Source organism: Garra rufa, chromosome 15 (genome assembly GCF_049309525.1).
Source record: "Garra rufa chromosome 15, GarRuf1.0, whole genome shotgun sequence".
Classification (NCBI taxonomy): Eukaryota; Metazoa; Chordata; class Actinopteri; order Cypriniformes; family Cyprinidae; genus Garra; species Garra rufa.
This window is the reverse complement of record NC_133375.1, coordinates 26,574,466-26,598,303: the sequence shown is the minus strand read 5'-3', so window position 1 is coordinate 26,598,303 and position 23,838 is coordinate 26,574,466. Positions and strand designations below refer to the sequence as shown.

The window sequence follows — 23,838 nt, the reverse complement described above, 5'->3', positions numbered from 1 at the left end:
GTTTGCAGAAGGTAAAATGCATTAACGTAAAAATTTAACCGACAGGTCACAGCGGCTAGGCCTATAAGTCACATTTGTGACCCTGGACCACAAAACCAGTCATAAGGTTAAATTTTACAAAACTGAGATATATACATCATATGAAAGCTCAATAAATAAGCTTTCTATTGATGTATAGTTTGTTAGGATAGGACAATATTTGGCCGAGATACATCTATTTGAAAATCTGGAATCTAAGGGTGCAAAAAAATCAAAATACTGAGAAAATCACCTTTAAAGTTGCCCAAATTAAGTTCTTAAAAATGCATATTACTAATCAAAAATTACATTTTGATAGGTTTACAGTAGGAATTTTACAAAAAATCTTAATGTAACTTGATCTTTACTTAATTTCCTAATGATTTTTGACATAAAAGAAAAATCAATAATTTTGACCCATACAATGTATTTTTGGCTATTGCTACAAATATACCCCAGCGACTTAAGACTGGTTTTGTGGTCCAGGGTCACATTTTATTATATTCTGAAATAAACAGGCCTACAGCATAATGTTATGACATTATTTCCCTCACTCCACAACAAATCCTTTAACTTTAATCTTATTCAGAACAGAACAATGATGAAATAAATAAATAAATAAATTTGCCTAAACAATCCAAAACAAATTAAATGTGAAAGTAAAGATGGGCTTATGTAGACTACCTCTCTTGCCACAAATACAAATGTTTCCATATCTGCAATGTATTTGAAGCAAAATTATTATGCATTGGGTAAGCTTTGTACTTCATGCACGTCGACGGAAAATATCATGATGAGCAAAAATGTGCCACAGGACCGGTGGTCATGCTGAACTGCATGTTATACACACTATTTAAATTGACTAGTGTAACTTTTGGGTGACTGTGTTTTATTTTTCAAATGAACATAGTGTGCGCGTAAGACACCAGCGCGACCAAACAGCTGAATATCATATTCTGTCATGTTGGAATAGTAAAGGCATAATTTGCTACTGCAAAGTCCAAAGCAGTTTGAAGTATTCAGAATATTAGCAAAGATTATTATAATTCGTTTAGACTAGAACACGGTTTCATTCTTATTTTGCTATGGAACCTGGACGTTTTTTGTTTGTTTGTTTTTACTAACGAACCGAAATATTTTGCCTTTCGCCATGAATTTGACACCCACTCTCTGCCCATCTTGTACTTCTGAGTTTGAGATCTTCCCAGAGCACTAGCCTGCTTCAAATAGTAAAATCAAGGCGCCCATCACTAGCATTGCAGATTATACAGTTTTCTGTTGCTATGTGGGCGCTCAGTTTTTTTCTGACATTTAGCTAAAATATCGACAACAAAAGTCTTGACAACCAGTGCTAGACTAAGACACACTTTTCTCATATCTTCGAATGCAAAAAAAAAAAAAAATTAGCCTTTATAAATGTACTTTCAATCAACACTTCTTTATTTACCTCAAGTCTGCAAACACGCTGAGATGCTTCAAACTGCGTGCCGCACTTCATTCACGAGAGAGGCGGGAGGAATAATACGGTTTGACTGACAGTTTAATGAGCCAATGGCATCACGAGGTTTAGTGGCGGTGGCGTCGCTTACTGACCCAGGATCAGTGATCCGTAGCAGTTATATTTCCGATTTGAGCTTAAAGTATAGAACAATATATAGCTTGTAGCTTTTGTTGACGCTACCGCGTTACTTGATCAAAATAATAGCTTAGCTACTGAAAAGCTATTTGATTCAGAAAACAGCGACGCTACCACCACGCTACTGAGAAATGTAGTTAAGCTAGTAGCGTCACTACTTGTAGCGACGCTACTGCCCAACACTGAAAATATGTTACAGAAAGAGAAATATTCAGAAGGACACCACAGGAGACACTAGATGTAAAGCAAATACTCAATCAAGCAGGAAGTTATAATTCTTAAATTTTATTTTTGAGGGAAACTGGGTTAATTAATAGGATATAAAGATTATTTATTATTATTATTATTATTATTATTATTATTATTATTTATTTATTTTATTTATTGATTGACTTTTTTGTTTATTTATTTATTATTATTATTTTTTTTTTTAGGTTTTGTTTTTGGGGGTTTAAGTATCCTGTTAGTCACTCTGGTTCACACTCCGGTATAGTAGGTGGCGGTATTGCACCTTAACGTTGGATGCCACCCACCATAAAACTAGAAGAAGAAGAAGAAGGAGAAGCGCTCAAATCAGATACAAAACGGTTCGACCACTTTTAATTTACAGTGAGAAATGGCAAGGGAAACACAAAACAGGTAAAAAAAATTTTTAACTTCCACAAGAGGTGAAATCCCTTCAAGCAAACCGTAATCATGTCTTGAACATTTGCGACTTCTTAAACAAACCTTATTTAGTTTCTGAGACTCTCCGCTACTTCCGCTCTCTCTCTCTCTCTCTCTCTCTCTCTCTCTCTCTCTCTAAATTTCAATTAAATTCAGAAAGCTTTATTGGCATGACAAAAAAGTACATTTTGTATTGCCAAAGCATCACAACAACATAGAAAATGATTTAGGACATTTAGTACACAAAATTATAATAATAGTTCAATTAAATAAAGAGATAGTAGCCTATTATATATATTATCTTGGCTAGTTATTGCAAAAATAATAATACAGATAACATAAAGCAATAATAATAGTGTAAACAATGATTGATAAATAAAATAAGAAGGATTATATTGCAGAAATCATATATATAAAAAATGGCAAAGAAAAATAAATAAAAATAAACAAACACTGAACTTGAACATTATATATGTGTGTAGGTGTGATGGGATGGGTTAGGCTGTGTGTGTGTGTGTGTGTGTGTGTGTGTGTGTGTGTGTGTGTGTGTGTGTGTGTGTGATGGGGTGTGTTAGGCTGTGAGTGAGTGTGTGTTTATTGGGTGTTTGCTGCTCTGCTCGTCCCTCAGGATGTGGAGAGATGCTACAAATCTTGCTGCTAAATTGGAGCATTTGGCTTCTTCGCCAAGGATGAATCTGAGTTTTTGGGTTGGGTTACAGGTGTTAAATTGGGGAAATATTTGATTAATTTTGGGGTAGTATTGGTCTCTGATGTGTTCATATTTTGGGCATTCTGTGAGGAAGTGCAGTTCGGTCTCCGGCACTCCCAGAATGCAGTGCGTGCAGAGTCTGTCCTCCCGGGAGAGCCAGGTCTGTCTGCGCTGGCCCATCTCGATGGCCAGGCTGTGTTCGCTGAGTCTGTACATCGTCAGGGTTTTCCTGAGCTTCACATCACTCACTGTGCTCAGGTAGTTCGCAACAGTGTACTCCAGTTTGTGTTGGTTTTGAATGGTGTTCGTCCAATGGGTGATGTACTTGTCTTGTTCTGTGTTGATAATTTGAGCAGGCCGAATGTGTGTGTGTGAGTGTGTGTGTGTGTGTGTGTGTGTGTGTGCTGAGGCGAGCTGATCTCTGCAGGAGAGAGCTCAGTCAGTCTCAGCACCAGCTGGCACAGGGGACTCCTCGCTACGCTCATCTCTCTCTCTCTCTCTCTCTCTCTCTCTCTCTCTCTCTCTCTCTCTCTCCCTGCTTTACAGCAACCGGATACACATTTGGTTCTGCAAACTAAAGTTTCATGACGAAATAAATAAACGTACTCATGAAAGCGCTTCTGAGTATACCGATACTGAAATATTTAAATGAAATAAACATTAAAAATGAAATCTGCAACCAGTCTATTTTAACCAATAAGAAACGCAGTAATGAAAATCTTGCTTGAACCAAGGATTGTACGAAATAAGACCCCGATAATGTCAGCTCTTGTGGAAAAATTAATTATAAAGCTCATCACTTCAAAATGCAATATACAGGTTTCTCTCACAACAGAGAAGAAAGAGCAAGTAATGTACATTTATTTAGTTATTCTATATTTTCAGTGGAAAGCAAAAATGTGATGACACATGGTTGCGGGTATAGAAATGAAACATTGTTTTAACGCCCAGCTGGTGTAACTGAGGGCATGCTAAGTAAACATGAGAAATTTTGTCAGTTCTGTCAGTTTCTGACTATTTTTCTAAAAGCCATCTAACATGAATTTCTTTTTCAGCTTCGTAAGAAAAAAGAAGGCAATTTGATCTCCTCTGGACCAGTGATGATTCTTTTAGTTCCTTGAGATGTTCATATACTATACCTTCATTTATCTGTCAACATTACTACCTCTCCTTTGTTTGGCAACATGCAATAATGCAGAATATGAAATTAATGGACAGTGTTGTCCCATGTGCGATCCAGGTATGTGTTATCCTTCACTCATTACCACAACATTTCTGAGGTCAATTTTAAAGAGGTCATATGAGATTTTTTTAATAATTTGTCACATGGTGCCAGGTTTTGAATGGTCTGTAATATGCTTGAATAACTGTAATATGATTATAAAACAGTCGTTTGGTCACAGCCTTGTTAAAAATAGACGTCAACCACTTAGGTATTTCCTAAATATTTTTGGTGGGCTAGCAGTAGTGATAGCAATTATTTTTATTTGCATAACTTGGCTGGCCAGGTTGTTGAAATCTATTTATATGCATTTATATAGTAGTTTTATTTCACAATGTTAAAAGGCATTTTATTTTTCATTATATACTCATTTAAGTTTTGACAGATGTAGTATTAGGTGGTTCCCAAACATGTTTGGGAGAGCTCCAAAAGTACACAAAAATACTTAAAAATGTATTTATATCACATAATTGACATAAATGTACAGATGTACAATAAATTAAGCTTTTATAAACACACAAATATATGTACCGATTGTTATTTAGAAAAGACATGTATACGTAATGTGTTGGTAATTAATATTGTCTAGGAAAGCGAGTTAAGACACAATGTGATGAATACACAAGCACAACATGTGATTCATGTCCTGCAATGACCTACATTGACGCTCCAAATGGATTCACTGAATGTTGGCCATGTTTTGTCTGTGATTCAAGTGAGTAACAATTTATTTAGCCTCTTGTCACCCTTGCTTATTTTGTTTCATGTCACCACTTGCTTTCAAATATATTGTAACTCTTTTTTTTTCTTCAGATGACTAAAAATTGATTGATTTGTTTTCTTTCTTGTCTAAGGTAATGGGCTGAGAGTCAAGCATAAATGTTCGTCAATATCAAATACTGTGTGTGAACCTCTGCCAGGTTATTACTGTATAGACTGGCTCTCTGACTGTAAAAAGGCTTTGAAACATTCAACCTGCTCACCTGGACAATACGTCAACCAAACCGGTCAGTCTGTTATAACTCAAACAGGTTTATTATACATTCACAAAAACTGACAGGCTGGGATGACATCTGAGAACAATAACTCGTGTCAGTTTGCATGTTGTTCCAAAGATGTAGATGTGATTATACCAGAAGACCCTCATGACAGAGAGTGTTTGCTTGTGACTGACAGCACCTGACAAAACCACCCAAAAATCTATTTAATTACAATTAAGGAAATTATTAGTTGATTATGTTATTATTCTTTTTGTGTGCCAGATACTATAGTGAATAATGATTTCACTAGCTAATGTAAGACCAGTCACTTCCTTTATTGCTCATGTAGTTAAAAGTCAAGTACTAATACTGAGTTTTCCTGCATGTGTTTCCATAGGAACAGATTCTAGTGATACTGTATGTGAAGACTGTCCTGCTGGTTCATATTCAGATGGTACCTTCTGCAAATTGCATACAAAGTAAGTGTGATTATTTTAAAACATTGACTTTACACACATTTTTAAAAATACATTTTGTACATTTGTTGTTTTATAATTAGCCACCAGACTGCCAGATTGTGTGTGTAAATGTAGCTCTTTTCTCACAAGTAATTTAGGCCTGTTTGTAGTTTAACTTGAGCACCACTTTTTAACAGGTGTGAATCTCTTGGAAAAACAACAGTCAAAGCAGGAACTGAGACGTCAGATGTTGAATGCAGTAATGGAATACCTTATTTATCGATTGTGATCCCATCTGTTTTTGTATTTGTGGCTATTGTCGTAATTGCAATTGTTATACAGAGAAAACATACGCATTACAGTGCAGCATATCAATTTACTCCTCCCCAAGATTTGGATCAGACCACTCAGACTGCTTCCCCCAACACAGTATAAAAATAAACCCACAATTGTAGTGATATGCATGTACTGATGTCAGAGGTGGGTAGTAACGAATTACATTTACTTTGTTGCATTTACTTGAGTAAATTTTTGGGGTAACTAGTACTTAATCTATACTAGAGTATATTTAAATATAGGTACTTGTACTCTTACTCAAGTACTTTTGAGTGAAAAAACTTTACTTTTACTTCGCTACATTTGATGGCGTTCCTCCGTTACTGACAAAAAAAAATGATGTCATTGAAGAAATATGAACGCTGCACATTTCAAAGACAAAATGTGGCACAGATGTCTTTATATGAACGTATCTGAAGGGCACCTACTGTCCTCAGAAACGTGTCGTTGGCATTTTCATTTCATGCCTGATAAAATAAAACCGCGTTAATGCTGTTTTGTGTTCAACCGTTACTAGGGAAACCGTAATATTTCAGCGCTCCTAAAGCGCCCCCTCGTGACTGAGAATGAATTTTTAATTTTCAATAAATTTTTTTTAGCTGTTTATGGTCAAATGATTGCAATTATCGACCCATATTTTTATGCAAATTTAAAGAGTTAAAGAAGCCTTCTAAAATTCTAAACAAGTACAGTAAAATTTATGTTTTAAATAAATATAATAAATTTTATACTCAATTTATCCCTTTTAATGGTATAAAAGATAAAATGCCATAGTGTAAGATATTGTGTTTTTGTGAAACTGCATCTGAATTTTAAATCATGCCATTTTATGGCTTAATATTCTACTTTACATTGTCCAATCAATGTTTATTTTATTTGACTTATCTTAAAAAGGGTCATGAATTGGTTTAAATTAATATTAAAATTCTGCAGATGCACTAAATTAAATAAATATAATGAAATAAAATTCATTTCTTGATATTTGTTTATATTTGTGTATTAAAAACATGTGATTGGACTCCTATCTGATTTTCTGTATTTATATATATATATATAGCTATATATTTGGGCTAGTTAAATTATTTTCAGGCTACCAAAATCTGAAGTGTGCCTGCCCAAAGGGCTACCCGGGATTCTGAAATTTTGCGAGCCCTGTATATATATACACTTTACTTCAGCCTATGTTTTCAAGGAGAGGTGTGTGGAAGCTTTCCAAATAGTTTGAAATTCAGGGTTCTCTTACGAGAGGTCTCTCGTACTGCGTAAGTATCTTACGCTATGGGGAAAATCCTTTTCTGCGAGATATTGAAGCCAAAAATTATCCTTAATTTTGAAATAATGTAAAGCGCGTTGCAGCAGCATACAGACATAGGCGAAACAGCTTGCGCGCCTATTGGCTGCTCTGCGGCAACTGCAGCAGCCTATAGAGCGAGGCCTGACGCGACGCCAGATCCAATGGGGGCATTTTGCGCCCTTTGCGTCGCTTCGCGCCCTTTTCGTAGCTTCCCGCCTAAAAGGGCGTGGTCTAGGCCTATAAAGACCGCTCGTAGGCAGCTATTATCTGATTTTTCATCCTTCAAGCGAAGCACACGCATCGCTGGAGCCGGAGAAGAAGCCGCCGTCGACTGCAAGCATCTCAGCGGGACGTGCCACTGAAGCTGCTGGCCACGCCGCCTTCCGTGCCTTCCTGCTGCGCTTTCCGGCGCCTATATCCTTTATAATCTACAGTGTGTGTCGCCGCTGCGATACACACTGTTTCTCTAAAAAGAGCAAAGCGTCTTTTTACAGATGCCTTCATACGGCTCGTGCAGATGCCAATAGCGACTCTGAGGACTTGCCTTGCCTTCTTCACTGAGACTGCTCCCCCGCCCGCCGCGGTGTAGCGCCGTAAAAAGCGCCGTGCCCAGCGGGCCCCGGATCCTTCCCCCAGCCGACAAAGCTCGCCGGTTCGCCCGCCTGCTTCATCGACCTCGTCAGCCTCTGTTCCAGACGTAAAGCGGTCGCTGTCTGCCACCGCTTCAATCGACGCCGCTGACGAGGGGGCCATGAAGGAGGAAGAGGATTTCCGTTTCCCACCAAAACGGGAACGCACATGCTGCTCAGAAGAGGCGATAGCAGCCCACTTATGTCTGCCCTCCGCTGGACGGCGTGCTAAGTCGGCCCTCCCCTCTAAAGCTTGCCGTCAGACGTCAAACCTGCTCCGCCGCGCTTTCGCCGCCGCCAAGCCGCGTCAGCGCTGCGTAACATGGCCTCTCACCGTTGCTGAGAGGCACCCGTGGCTAACGCTTTCTGACGTTTTTCTCGTCTGGCCGCCGCCCCGCCAGACGTGGCCCGCGGCCCAGGATTGAGTTGAAACCTGAGCCTCCGAAATCGTCCTAGTACAACTAGGAAAACGACGGTGTACGAGTCCCGCTGTTGTCGGACCCCCACCAAAGTTATTCGCTCGTCCAGTTCCAGAAAATGTGACTGTTCCAGTGTTTTCTGCAGCCAACAAACCGGCTCCGTCGCCCGTTGGCCTGCACACAAAAGTCGTTCCCACGGCTACACAGATAAACCCCCAATAGAGTGTATTGTCCGGTGTCCCGGCCACGGCCGATGGTGTTTCACGTGTCGTAAGAATGCCCACTACCCAGTGCTCATCTCTACACACAAGCACAGCGCACATAAAATCGACTCAGATCGATTGCGCTTCACAACCGGCCACGGCTGATGGTGTTTCAAGTGTCGGAAGAATGCCCACTACCCAGTGCTCATCTCTACACGCAAGCACAGTCTGTCACACAGGTCCCGCGCGCACATAAAATCGATTGCGCTTCACACGTGGTAAATCTGCCTGCTTCACAGTGGCCACAGACACCACATTATGCACGTCAAACGGTTTCTGTAAAAACGAAACCAAAAGTGCATTCGCTCTATGCAGGCGAACGTTGTTTGGAGTGTGTTAAATGTGCCCGCTGCCCCACAGCCACATCCACACTCAGACATAATAGTTCCCGCTATCAGCGTGCCCCATGCCTCAAATGTCACGAGCACGTTTTGCATGAAATCAACGTGCATTCGCTCCATGCAAGCGAACGATGTTTGGAGTGTGTTAAATGTGACTGTTCCAGTGTTTGCTGCAGCCAACAAGCCGGTTCTGTCGCCCGCTTGCCTGCACACAAAGGTTGTTTTCACGGCTACCCAGATAAACCCCCAATAGAGTGTATTTTCTGGAGTCCCGGCCACGGCCGATGGTGTTTCACGTGTAGTAAGAATGCCCACTACCTAGTGCTCATCTCTACACACAAGCACAGCCTGTCACACAGGTCTCGCGCACATAAAATCGACTCAGATCGATTGCGCTTCACATGTGGTAAACGTGCCCACTTCTCAGTGCCCACAGACATCACATTATGCACGCCCCAAGGTTTCTGTAAAAACGAAACCAAAAGGTGTTCCCTATATGCAGGCGAACGGTGTTTGCAGTGTGTTAAATGTGCCTGTTGCCACACAACCACATCCACACACAGACATAATAGTTCCCGCTATGCCGTTCGGTTTGTCCCAGGCACCCCGTACATTTACGAAGTGCATGGACGCAGCGCTCGTTCCTCTCACACTGAAAGGCGTGCGCATACTGAACTATTTGGACGATTGGCTGATTCTAGCGCAGTCTCGCTCAGTGCTTGTACAGCATACGACCATGTTACTCGATCACCTCGAGAATTTGGGTCTCAGAGTCAATTGGGCGAAGAGCTCCCTGTCCCGCAGTCAGAAAACTTCCTTCCTGGGCACAGAATTGGACTCGCTGTCAATGATAGCGCGGCTGTCATCACAGCGCGCAGCGGACATTCAGCACACAGCGGGCTCGTTCCGCTGCGGCGCATCTGTCCCGCTCAAAAAATTTCAGAAAATGCTGGGTCTCATGGCCTCAGCGTCATCAGTTCTGCAGCTGGGTCTGCTATGTATGCGCCCACTGCAGTTCTGGCTGAAAGCGCGCGTCCTGCGTCAAGCGTGGGCGTCCGGTCGGCTTCGTCTCACGGTCAATCAGAAATGTGTCACAGCCCTGAAACCGTGGAAAGCAGTCGACTGGTACCAGTCAGGTGTAAGCCTGGGGACTTCCTCGAGAATAAAAGTGGTGTCTACGGACGCGTCCACCTCGGGATGGGGGGCTCTGCTCGAGGGCAGACCGTCTTTTGGCCAGTGGTCAGAACGGGAAAAGCTCCTGCATATCAACTGCCTCGAAATGCTGGCAGTACAGAACGCGCTGATGCGCTTCTGTCCCCAAATAAAAGGAAACCATGTACTAGTCCGCTTGGACAACATGTCAGTGGTTTCCTATATAAATCGCCAGGGTGGTCTCAGGTCCAAAAACCTATACAGACTTGCAGAACGCCTCCTGGTATGGGCTCAGCGCAACCTGCGCTCGCTGAAAGCAGCGCATGTGCCGGGGCTTCTAAACATAGGGCCAGACAGACTGTCCAGGAACAATGTTCCAGCAGGCGAATGGTCTCTACACCCACAGACAGTACAACTACTGTGGAAAAAAAAAAAAAAAAAAAAATTCGGCAGAGCGGAAGTAGACCTGTTTGCGTCTCCGAACAACACCCACTGTCTGGAATTTTACTCAAAAAGCAGACATCTCTATGCTTTTCCCCCCGTCTCTCTCCTACTTCAGGTGATAGAGAGGGTCAGGGAAAAAGGATGTTCAATACTGCTGATAGCGCCGTTTTGGGAAAACCAGCCCTGGTTCCCAGCGCTGATGCAGCTGACGAGCACTGCCCCGTGGCCGATACCAGTGAGGAGAGACCTTCTCTCTCAGGCCAGCGGCTTGATTTGGCATCCTCACCCAGAGCTGTGGGCCCTTCATGTCTGGGCCACCAGCGAATATATGATGAACTCCCTAAAGGAGTATTGAACACGATCACGCAGGCTAGAGCCCCTTCTACGAGACGGCTCTATTCCTCAAAATTGTCAGTGTTTTCGGGCTGGTGCGCAGCCCGCGGCTCGTCACCCACTAACTGTGGTGTGATGGAGGTGCTTTCCTTTCTACAAGAGCTGCTGGACAAGGGCAGAACCCCGTCCACGCTCAAAGTCTATGTGGCGGCCATAACAGCGTTTTCGAGCACAACGCTAGGTCAGTCAATAGGAAGGAACGATTTAGTTATTCGCTTCCTGAGGGGAGCTAGAAGACTAAATCCCCCCAGACCTCCCTCAGTCCCCGTATGGGACCTTTCTGTGGTACTAGAGGCCATGAAAGGTGGACCATTCGAGCCTCTGCAGACGATTGATTTGAAATACCTGTCTCTTAAGACTGTGTTTCTGCTGGCTCTCGCTTCAGTGAAGCGCATAGGGGATTTGCACGCACTCTCTATGAGCGTGACGTGCATGGAATTTGGACCTAATGACTCTAAAGTCATACTCAAACCCAAACATGGTTACGTTCCAAAATCACTCAACACACCGTTTAGGGCACAGGTCATCGCGCTGTCAGCCCTACCGGTCAATGATGAGGAAACGGACGCGAGCCTCCTATGCCCAGTCAGGGCATTACGAGCTTACGTGTCTCGCTCGTCTGCTTTTAGACAGACAGAACAGCATTTTGTTTCGTTTTACGGGCGTCCCAAGGGACTGGCCGCGTCGAAACAGAGCTTATCCAGATGGATAGTTGATGCTATTGCGTTGGCATATGCTTGCTTCCAATGGCATGCAGTGCCCGCTAGGTGTCAGAGCACATTCCACGAGGGGCGTGGCCTCATCGTGGGCTTGGTCGAGTGGGATTGCCTTGCAAGATATTTGTACGGCGGCGGGCTGGGCCTCTCCATCTACATTTATAAGGTTTTACAACCTGGAGGTTCCCGCCTTACAGGCCAGACTGCTGTCAGTCTAGATGTTCAGTGTTGTCTGACCTGATGTTATCAGCTCGGAATGCTGCGTCTACTGAGCACAGCTCTAGGGTCGACAGTGAAAGTAATAGCACAAGATGTGTCTGGGCAAACTGTGTGAAGACCCTTATTCTTACGTCAGCTCAGGCCGTAACCCCGCCCTGTATGTACGTTTACTTAGCGTCTGAGTGACGCTGCACTATGTGGAAGAGTGCGGCGTTGCCCCTTCCTCTTCCCCGGACTCCCTGTGAGTTCTATAGGTGATTATGAACTGTATGAACCCCGGGCTTTCGCTCTTGGGTCTTTGGTGTCAGATCTCAGCATGCACGGCGTTTTACACTGGGTCCCCATAGCGTAAGATACTTACGCAGTACGAGAGACCTCTCGTAAGAGAACGTACTCGGTTACTAACGTAACCTCTGTTCTCTCTAGAGAGGGAACGAGTACTGCGTATCTTGCCGTGCATGCGCACGCTCTGGTTGCTTCGATGATGAAAAACCAGATAATAGCTGCCTACGAGCGGTCTTTATAGGCCTAGACCACGCCCTTTTAGGCGGGAAGCTACGAAAAGGGCGCGAAGCAACGCAAAGGGCGCGAAATGCCCCCATTGGATCTGCCGTCGCGTCAGGCCTCGCTCTATAGGCTGCTGCAGTTGCCGCAGAGCAGCCAATAGGCGCGCAAGCTGTTTCGCCTATGTCTGTATGCTGCTGCAACGCACTTTACATTATTTAAAAATTAAGGATAATTTTTGGCTTCAATATCTCGCAGAAAAGGATTTTCCCCATAGCGTAAGATACTTACGCAGTACTCGTTCCCTCTCTAGAGAGAACAGAGGTTACGTTAGTAACCGAGTACGTTTTCACTTCATATCAATCAGATCAGAAGTAACTAGCTACTTGAGTACTTTTTCCATCGGATACTTTTTTACTCTTACTCAAGTAACTGTTAAGATTGTTACTTTTACTCTTACTTGAGTAAATATTTCCATAAGTACATGTACTTTTACTTGAGTACTGATTTTTGGTACTCTACCCACCTCTGACAGATGTGGCACAGGCTGTGGAAACAGTACAATGTTGTTTAAAACTGCTTCTTGGCTTACTAAAAATACTGTTGTTAAATGTCCAACAGCATGACCTTGGGAATTCATGGCTTTCTCAAAAACAAACCAACCCTTTCACATGATGTTAATTCTAACATGAAAGCAAAGCATTTAAACACATACCTGATAGCACATATACATCACAGAGATGTACATCTGATCTCTGCATTTACTTCTGCAGGACGTATTTTTAGAGTGTTTGCTCATCTGCAATACGTATATAGGACCTTTTCATATCAGATGTCAAATAAACATCTATTAGATGTCTTTAAGATGTTTATGATTTAGAATGTATGTAAAACTGATATTTGAAAGACGTCTGTTTGTACACAAACGTCTGATCAAGTGATCTTTGACAGACATCTTGCAGATGTACTTGTGCTATCTGGGATTCCAGTTCCCTGTTTTTTTCCTCCCCACTCTGAATTAAAGTTTTTTCTTTGTACAAAGAAACATTTACAAAAAGAGCTCACTTATACTGTTCACAAGACAAGTATCATTTCCATAACAAAAATGCCATCCAACAATTAACAAATGAATACAAATTCTAAAACATGTTTAAAGAAGCAGTGCTTGATATTTTTTGTTTCCTTAGATGTGTTCCCCTGTCCTTATTTTGTTTATTAGTAATACTTCAGGGCTTAATCTGTGATGACATTTTAGAGGAATCACTACAAAGTACCTTTACAAGAGAGTGCCCACCGAAGGTCTGTGCGACTGAGAATGGCAGCTATTTTTTTGCTTAAAAAAAATAAACTTGAACCACGGCTACTGATGACACACGTCAAGTCGTACATTTTAACCTCATTATTGTGCATTTCTCTTTCTGTGTATGTAAATCTTTTGTAACATTCTGTATTCACCTTTTTCCATCCGTAAAAGTGTGGGCATGACCATTTGTAAATGTTATGGCTGTGGCTTCCAGTCTCATCCACCTTATAGCTATTTTTAGCTGTACAAAATTGCTCCTTTTGCTTGGTCTGTCTTGCCATATTATTTTATCTTGTCATAGATACTGTCATATTGTCACTGATTATGTATGTATTATATGTTTTGCAATAAAAAAAAATTTTCTTTTATAAAAGTATGTGAGACGATCTTCAATTCATTAAAGATTATTGCGTCAATTTCAATATGGCCACTCTGACAAGTCACCTTAATTTTGGCCAAGGTAAATTGCAGTTCATTTGTACATTTTTTAAAATAATGCCATTGTGAGTATTCTGATTATATTGGTCATTTGCAGTTGTTGCTCACATTCAAGATTTTGGAAGTGGCCATTCACCTCATTCTCTACGTCAGAGAGATTTATCCATCTGGTATCTTTCAGAAAATTAAGAAATACAACGTGCCTGTGCAGGTAATGTTTTTTAAGATTGATGTTAACGCTGTAGTCCAGCAGTAACAATGCATTACTGCTTTATTAACAGAAATAGAGAGAAACTATGTAGAAAAAATAGGTACCTTGACAAATGTCATGCCATCCAGATTTAAATCAGTACATTCAAGACACCTTGCATTGTGTCAAGCCACTGAAACAATAATATAATAACATTAGTGTCCATATATACTATATGCAGACTAAGCAGTGTGTAGTGGTGATCATGGATAAAGAGCACCATCCAGTGGAGAGATTTGTGTTTGAGATCACGGCCTCCACTGCTGTCCATCAGGTGAGTCACAGTGAGTCAGAGTTGTTAAATCAAGGTTAAAGATGTGCATCTTTCTCATATGTTTTTGTTGGGTTTTACTGTGTCAGTAAGCTGGGCTTTTGCCAAAACTAATCTTTAATAGCCCTGATAATGACCTCACATTTATAAATAAAAAAAAAAAAAAAATGGAATAGATTTACATTTAAAATGTGCATTTTCTTCCACTATACAGGATATCATGTTTTTTTCCTATACAATAAACTGATTTGGGAAAAAAAATGAATTAACTGGCCTGCTTTTAAACAGGAAACTAAAACCGCTAGTAGGTGGAGGCAAGTCTTATTGAATGAGTCACTGAATCATTCATTCAAATGATTGCAGCTGATTCATTATGAAACAAACATAGTGACTGTTTTTATGAATGCCTCATTGAATCACTTACCCCAGTGGCCTCTTGAAATACTTTCCCTGTTCTGTGATTTGTAACATTTGCCCAGCTTTCCTGCAAAACTCACTCGCAGACAGTTAACAACCTGCACCGGTCCGGTCACTAATTCAATCACTAGTGAATCAACCAGGGGTATATATAAGCACCCACCACTCTTCATTTCGTGCCTATGACTTGGAAATAGACTGCTTGCCTGTGATATTCACCTGTGTGGATAGCCTGTAGGCTTCTGTACTCCAACAATCTCTCTTGTAGTCTTGTAGTTAATCTCCCCTCACTCTATGTAGGCTTAACCTGGTACCAACAATGAACTGCAATAATTGCAATAATGAAAAGCAGCTGCATTTTAGCTGTGCAACATTCTTACATGTAGCCCTGGACAATATATCAAACAAGCAGGTAAATTATAAAAACATATGTAAATATACAAGGGCAGTGCATTAAACACATATCTGTTATGTGCTACTGTGAACAGACGACAATGAGACTTTTTATGCTGCCTTCATGTGCTATCGTAATTATGGTAAATACCAAAATCCGACATCGAAATTGCACATGAACACCCACTCACGTTGTAATTTCCACTGGAAAGCTCGAAATTTTTTATGATACCCGAGTTGCCGAGATGGGATAAACTTTGACCTTTCAACATGGCGGACAGCAACGAAACTATACTGAATGGTAAACATTGCATGATGTTAAAAGTAAAAAAAAAAAAAACTTATATAGGCTATATAAAATATATATATACTTAAATAGGCTTATATAAAAACTTATATAGGCTAGCTAAAACAGAACCATTAGTTAGTATTGTCTTTAAAAAAACTATACTATTCATGATCAATAAGATATAGGCTACAGCCTATCATTTATTGTTTGCGTTTTGATGCATCCTCTTCTTCCTGTAGCAGATGCATTAGGGAGTTTATAACCGTTTTAAAACTTTTACCCAAATAGCATGTGAGGACAAATTCCGAGTCCGCCATGTTTCTCTTCACTACGACAACAAAAGCACCTGAACACGACACACCGGTAATTTCCACTTCACAAGTGGAAAGCATCATCTTTCCCATATCACATGAAGGCAGCATTAGACAAGACAAACATTAGTGTGCCTGTCTCTGCAGGTGCTGACTGCACAGGTTATTCAATGGATATGTTTCATCATGTTAACCACACAAAACACAAGACTTTGTGCTGTTTCTATGTAGGCTACTGTTTTTTTTTTTTTCAACAAGTTTAATCCTGATTTTCTTTTATATATGTGAGGCCATGGGACTTCCTGAAACACATTTTTCTGATACTGGATGTGGAAATCCCCTTACTGCTGTAGCATCGATTGCTCATACTGTTAAACAATCTTAATTACTCAATTTTTTACAGTATAGTGGATTACAGCAGTGTGTTTTTACAATATATCTTGAAGAATAAATATTCTAAAAGCTCAGCTGATTTGGCCGCGTATTATCAAACAGCATCTGGCTTGGCCGCAGCTTGGCAAGCCAAACATGTGAATATGAAAGCAAAACTGGACTTGAATGACGACGCAAGAAATGTCTACATTCTTTTTAAGATTGTGAAAAAACCTGGCTATTCGACTGGTAAGTTGTTATTTTTATGAGGCAGCTGTGACTTGCCGTAGGCTACTAAAGATAACTACACGTCCGTGTTTTGTGAAGACAGTCAAACTGTAGCCCACAGTAAAAAATATTCCATCACCTTTGAATTATAAGGTTTATCTGACTTTTTTTTGTCAAAATCGAGTTATTCAGATATTCTTATTCTGTGACAACATATTTACATTATGTGATTTTTAAAAAGTTGTTTACATTGGGATTTTTTTTTTTTTTTTTTTTAAAGGGGGTTCTAAAACCTATATGGGATGCAAAAACTTTGAAGTTCAATATCTCAAAATCCAAGGTGCGGCAAATTAAAATAAATCAGGCGCTCAGTCGTCTTCATTAAAAGTAGTAAGACAGTGCCGATACACAGGGGCGGACTGACCATCGGGAGAACCGGGACAATTCCCGGTTGCCTGGCAGTCAATTTGGCCCGCTGCCATTTTTTTATTTATATTTTATTTTCATATATATATATATTGTTGTTGTTGTTTCAGTTCTGTTTGTATTTGGCGAGGTATCCAAAACTCATCAACTGGTCACTGGGGTTCCTCAGGGTTCAGTTCTTGGACCTCTCCTCTTCTCCATATACACTACATCTCTGGGCCCCATCATACAGGCACATGGCTTCTCCTACCATTGCTATGCTGATGACACACAGCTCTATCTTTCTTTCAAACCAGACGATCCATCGGTAGCTGCACGGATCTCAGGTTGCCTAGCGGATATCTCTGCATGGATGAAGGAACACCATCTACAGCTCAATCTAGCAAAGACGGAACTCCTTATCTTTCCTGCCACTCCATCTCTACAGCATGACTTCTCCATCCAGTTAGGTTCATCAACAATTACCCCATCAACTTCAGCCAGAAATCTGGGTGTTATCTTTGACAACCAACTGACTTTTAAAGACCACATAGCTAAGACCGCTCGATCTTGCAGGTTTGCATTGTACAACATCAGAAAGATCAGGCCCTTCCTAACAGAGCATGCTACACAACTCCTCGTCCAGGCCCTGGTCATTTCCAGGCTGGACTACTGCAATGCTCTTTTAGCTGGTCTTCCAGCATGTACAATCAAGCCTCTACAAATGATTCAGAATGCAGCAGCACGACTGGTCTTCAACGAGCCCAAAAAGGCCCATGTTACACCTCTCTTCATATCCCTGCACTGGCTACCGGTTACAGCACGCATCAAATTCAAGACACTGATGCTGGCCTATAGGACAGCCACCGGATCATCACCTGCCTACCTCCATTCACTACTACACATCTACACTCCTTCCAGAAGACTGAGATCCTCTAGTGAAAGACGCCTCATTGTACCACCACAGAGAGGCATGAAATCACTGTCCAGAACATTCTCGTTCAACGTTCCTGCCTGGTGGAATGATCTTCCCACCCCTATCCGGAATGCAGACTCCTTAACAGCTTTCAAACGACTGCTGAAAACCCATCTTTTTCGACACTATCTGACTCAATAAAAAAAAATAAAATAAAAAATATCCTCCCTTCTAGCCTGTTTTTCCTCTCTTTCTTGATCTTCTCCTTCTAGCCTGCACTCTTCTAACAACGCCTGATATATGGTATTTTTGAACACTTCCTATGTTGATCTGCCTCCTTAGGATGAATCACTTGTTGTATTCCCAATTGTAAGTCGCTTTGGATAAAAGCGTCGGCTAAATGAATAAATGTAAATGTAAATGTATTTGTATAATAGTTGGACAGGCACCCTTTTGGTTTCCGCCATGAAAAGACCATTAGAGGGCACTCTTCATGTACAATCCTTAGCGCGCTGGTTAGTTTCGATTTTCCTTGACAATTCTTTAAACACTAAGACACTTTTTGTGGACTATGAGTAACACTAGGCTTCGTCTATGTATCGCCATATCAGGAATACAAACTGAAACAACGGCTATACATTTAAACAACGTCTGTGACTAATTTTTTTGTGAAAGCAGAAGAAGTGATAATAGCCCTATATCTGCTGGTAAGTGGTTTGAAAGTTTTATTATTTAGGAAATCGCGTGACCTGCAGGTTACAAGCATATTGATCCATATTGTTATCAGGTTTTAATTTTTACTTGGGTTTATCCATAAATTTGTAACCATTACCTTTAATCACGTTTTATTTTAATTTTGAAGGGCTCACAAAATGTATTACTTTTACTTGAATGAAAGAGACTCACTGTCTAAACTCATTTATATGCAGATACTGTCAAATCCCACAACCTCAACATCTGCAGAGAGACACTGCCATTCAGTTACACCAACATGCATAATGATGGATGTAAAAACATTATCAGGATACACTTTGGAACTTGGCCAAATATACTTGTCAAATTAAAATTTTAGTTCCGCTTAAAATTCCGATCTGCCAGGACCTTGCTCGCTATCTAAGCGCTCTAAAGTTTGGCTACACTACTCTTGCGATCAGAAGTCTAAAAAGCAAAGTAGGCTATATTATTTGTTCATGGTATTTAGCTGTATCTAAATGTATAGCAAAAAAAAAAAAAAAAAAAAAAAAATATGCTTGATATCATTTTTTAGTCACATTGGAATCAGAATTTATAAAATTCTAACAATACCCAACCCTAATTTTTTATAGGAAATTATTAAAATGACAGAATTACCTTGTGATGTATGACTGTTTATTGATGGTCATTTTTATTTGTAGACAAATATGTAAATCTGTGAGAGGGTGAAACTTTTTTCTTAAATATCCACAAGCAAAATGTGGTCACCCAAATGTACTTTGTTTTAAACTTCACGAGTTCCCACTTACTTATAATAAACAGAGTAAAAGATAGGGTATAAGGTTAAGCGTATTTGGCGTGCTGTCCGGGAGAGGGCTCCGAGCTCGAAATTCGTTACCGAGCCCGGGGCACTCCCCCTGCCCGGGGAGGGTCCGAGCTCGGCAATCGGCCCGAACCCAATAGCTCCCCCTATAGGGCGCGCCATGCTGGACGGCAAAATAACTGGACGCGCAGGCTGAGCAGTAGTAGACGAGGTGGTGGAGGGATGTTGAAACGAGAGATAGGAAGGTAAGGCTGCTTTGATTATTTATAGTGATTCCCTTTAACACTGATTGGACAGGGAGTGATTACTGATCATGCATTGGCCGTGTTAATTATCTGTGCGTGCTCCTCCCGAAATTTCTTAATAAAACATCACAAATAAACAAAATAAATTGGTATTTTTTTTTAGGAAAGTTGGCAGTTACCAGAACTTTAGCGTAAAATGTAAAAAAACATTTTAAGTTTCTGACCTTAAATTTACAGTTAAAAAAAACAAAACATTTTTCATTAACTGAAATAAAGTTCATGTACCAAATTACTAAAATCAGTCACACAAATACAAAACACCATCATGGTTACACACAACACTTAAATAATTCAGCAAACATTCATTTAACATAAGATATAATTTATATATACATATATAAAGTATATATAATGTATAACATATAATGTAATAAAAAACAAACTCCCAAGAACTTCACATTTAGCAGTATTTTACTGTAAAATTACAAAATTAAATCCCATTAAAACTTTTGAAGTTTTTGTAAGGATTAATTAGCTCAAATTTGTAATGATTCAAATAATGAATCGAATCGAAAGATTCGAAACTTGATTAAATTGATTCAGAATTAATAGATTACACTTCTTAACCATTCGTCCAGCAAAGTGGTCAATTCAGCATACTGTATTAACTCAAAAGGTTTATATTATGTTCCTGGCCAAGATCACAAATAAACCAAAATATTACGTTAGGAAATTTTAAAGCTGAGGTAGCTTGATCTAAACACAGATAGAACTTTGTGAACATAAAATTCAAGACACTTCTTTTAATGAAACAATGATTTATTGACTACTCTAAGACACAAAACTAATCTCTACTAAAACACAAATAAACACACACACACACACACACACACACACACACACACACACACACACACACACACACACACACACATTCACACTCACACTCATACAGTTCCGGGGATGAGAAATTACTGAGTTGAAGAGAACCCCAAATGTTCTAGTATCTTAACTAGTTCTTAGATCGCAACCTTAGAAAATCACAAAAGCAGAGACTTAGCTTTTAACTACTTAGGGAGTATTTTGCACCAGTTTCAGCGAAGTAAAGAGAGATCTTGTTACTTGCGTTAGTGCCGGGAACGGGGGTTCCGGGGGCTCGTCTGAGCGAAAGTTCTGGTTGGTTGCTGGTCGATGACTGTACTTTGGGAAATCCCTCGACGTGGAGGAGTGGTTTGCTGGAGCCGGTCTTCGGTTGCCTGGTTACGCGGTTCGATGCGTTCGGAGCTCTTCTGTATCAGAGTTGCGAGACTTTGAAGAGTTTGGCAGTCACGAAGTTTCAGTTTGTTCTGTAGAGTTTTGATGGCGCAGTCGCGTGCTTGGTCAAGTCAAGTGGTCGAGCGCAGATGGAAAAACACTCCAACCACAAGAGGCGAAAGGCGTGAGGCGAGAGCTGAGAGCTCTGAGTTCGCTGAGTTTGCTGAGTTTTACCCGAGTTCTGTTAGGAACATGAAGTTTTAAACGGGCCGCTAGGGCACGTCCCATGATGCTGGGATCCAATGGCATTGCTAAAGGGGCGGGTCTCGCCACCTGGGCTGTACCTTCTGGTGCGTAACTTAAGATAATAAAATCTCTGCACATTCGTTATTAACTTAAATAAACTATTGCAATGCATACAGTATACACAATATCATTTTCTCATTCATTCGTACAAACTGCTTTCATTATGATCTTTCAAGGCATATGAAATAGTGGTATCTTGCTTGCATGCTAATACATTGGACAACTTCCTTTTCTAAAGGCATATAATGCATAGATTAAACTCCAATGATCACATAAAACACATCGAGCATATAAACGAAAACATGAAAACATACGATATTGTTTGGTCTAATCGTAACACTGATAAGCTGATTGTTTCTTAAAGAAATGTCTTTGCAGTGTACGTATCTCTATTGAGAGACGTGGTGTGTGGGAATGTCCGAGGAGAGGGGGACAGGAAGTCCGAAAGGTCACGCGAGTCACGCTGGACCTCGTGTAAATCTGTCCTTTTCTGTTTCTCTGATTGAAATTTATGTTGGGAGAAGGCTGAACATCTGTTTCTTGGCGCTCTCAGACAAAGAGCGGTTTGTGGCGTTATCGCTGTTTTAGTGTCCTGTGTTTAGGTCTCCTAACGTGAATTAATGTTAACGGGCAGGCCGGGTCAACACTAGGGAAGACTTGTAGACTAGCTGGCGTCTGGTGATTGTCATGTGATGGTCATGTTAAAATTTTATGGCTGGGAGGAGGATTCTTTTTGATTAACAGAAATGTGAACACTTCGGTTTGGGTGCTTTGTTCCGCATTCCTACACTTTTCACCAGATACACTAAGGAAACTTACCATTGAACAACATATCTTTATAGTATCATTTTTAGTCTTTTGCTGCTGAAATAACCAACATTCTCTACAGTGTATTAACAAGAAGGTTTACAATGAGCTGATCCATTTTCTGCTTTTTCTGTTTCAGTTTGTTTTCCAAAGAATGCATATGTCTGCAAGAAGCTTGTGGAAACATTACCTGTACAAGAACTGAGTCTTGAAAAATCTTGAACTACTGTCACCTTGTCTCTTGGTTTTCTACGAAATCCCTCCATACTGTTTACTATTAAGACACACATCAACCAACATCACAGCATGTGAAGCTTCTGAAGGTTGTGCTGTAAACAGCACAATACTATTGACATGCAAATGTTGCATTAATTAAATAGATCTCCAGACTGTGACTATGTTCATTTTAAATTTAATTATTCTTATTACACTTACTGTTCCTCTTAACTATAAACTTTGTTCTTGTCATTGTGCTTTCGCTGAATATGAGATACACAAGCAATGCTGCCTAATGTGTGCCCTGGTAAGACTGCAAGTTATAGCAGATATAGTTCTTAATTTTATTAATATATATTTTTTCATCTTATTCGTTTATTTACTTGTTTATATATATATATATATATATATATATATATATATATATATATATATATATATATATATATATATATATATATATTGTTAGAAATCAAGAACAAATTTTATGTGCTGCCTATTCAGGAAACCGTGTTTATTGGCACTGCACACATGACACCACCACAACTTGTGTTCCATCCCCTTCATTAACTTTCATTGATGAACCAAATGGCCTCACGGAATGCTTTCCCGGTTCTGTGTGATGCAAGTGAGTGTTTCCACTTTATATCTGTTCATCTAAAAATGAAAAAAAAAAAAGTTATAATTTTGTTTAGCATAAACTAGCTTTATGGTGAAGAATCATGTCTGTTAATACTAATGATTAGTTGCTCCAGTGAACATAGAACATCCCTCAAATTAATATAATTTACTGTATGTTGCATCAGATACAACTGTAGTGAAAACACACAACTGAATGCATGATTGTGTTTTCTGACTCATTTCCATCTTAGGCCGAGGTTTAAGAGTGAATAAAGCATGTACTCAATCATCAGATACTGTTTGTGAGCCACTGGAGAGATTCTACTGCATTAACAAAACGAAAGGCAGAAGTATTTCAGCTGTGCAACATTCAAAATGTATTCCTGGACAGTATATCAAACAAGCAGGTAAATAATAAAAATCTATTATATAAATAAACATGAACAGCATGAAACACACTGAAAAAACACAAAGTTGACTGTCTCTGCAGGTACTGGATCCACAGACACTGTATGTGCTGACTGTACGGGTGACACATATTCCGATGGATCTTTCTCATCCTGTTTACCTCACACAAAGTGCTCATTTATGTGTATGTGTGCTGATGGTCATAATTTTTCATCTTATGATGGTTTTCATTCACAGATGTGAGGACATGGGACTTACTGAAACAAATCCAGGAACATATTCTTTTGACACTGAATGTGAAAGTTCCTATACTGCTGTAGCACCCATTGCTCTTAGTGTTATAGGCGTTTTAATATTACTTGCAGTAATAAGTGTGTTCAAAGTTACACTAATTCTGAAAAAGAAACAAACAATCTCAAAATTCTGGTAAGCATTATGTAATTTAATTATTTATTTATTAATTTTTTTAGTAT

The 23,838-nt window shown here is 40.1% G+C and overlaps 1 protein-coding gene across 1 annotated transcript in view; it reads left to right on the top strand.

The window, feature by feature from the left end:
- The window catches only part of LOC141287702 (tumor necrosis factor receptor superfamily member 14), a 31,943-nt gene extending 8,148 nt beyond the window's left edge, over nucleotides 1–23,795 (top strand). Inside the window, 6 exon segments of the mRNA XM_073819841.1 lie at nucleotides 4,228–4,269; nucleotides 22,841–22,946; nucleotides 22,948–22,964; nucleotides 23,209–23,364; nucleotides 23,448–23,535; nucleotides 23,603–23,795. Of these exon segments, the coding sequence (XP_073675942.1) occupies nucleotides 4,228–4,269; nucleotides 22,841–22,946; nucleotides 22,948–22,964; nucleotides 23,209–23,364; nucleotides 23,448–23,535; nucleotides 23,603–23,795 (602 nt within the window).
- The last annotated feature ends 43 nt before the right edge of the window (nucleotides 23,796–23,838 follow it).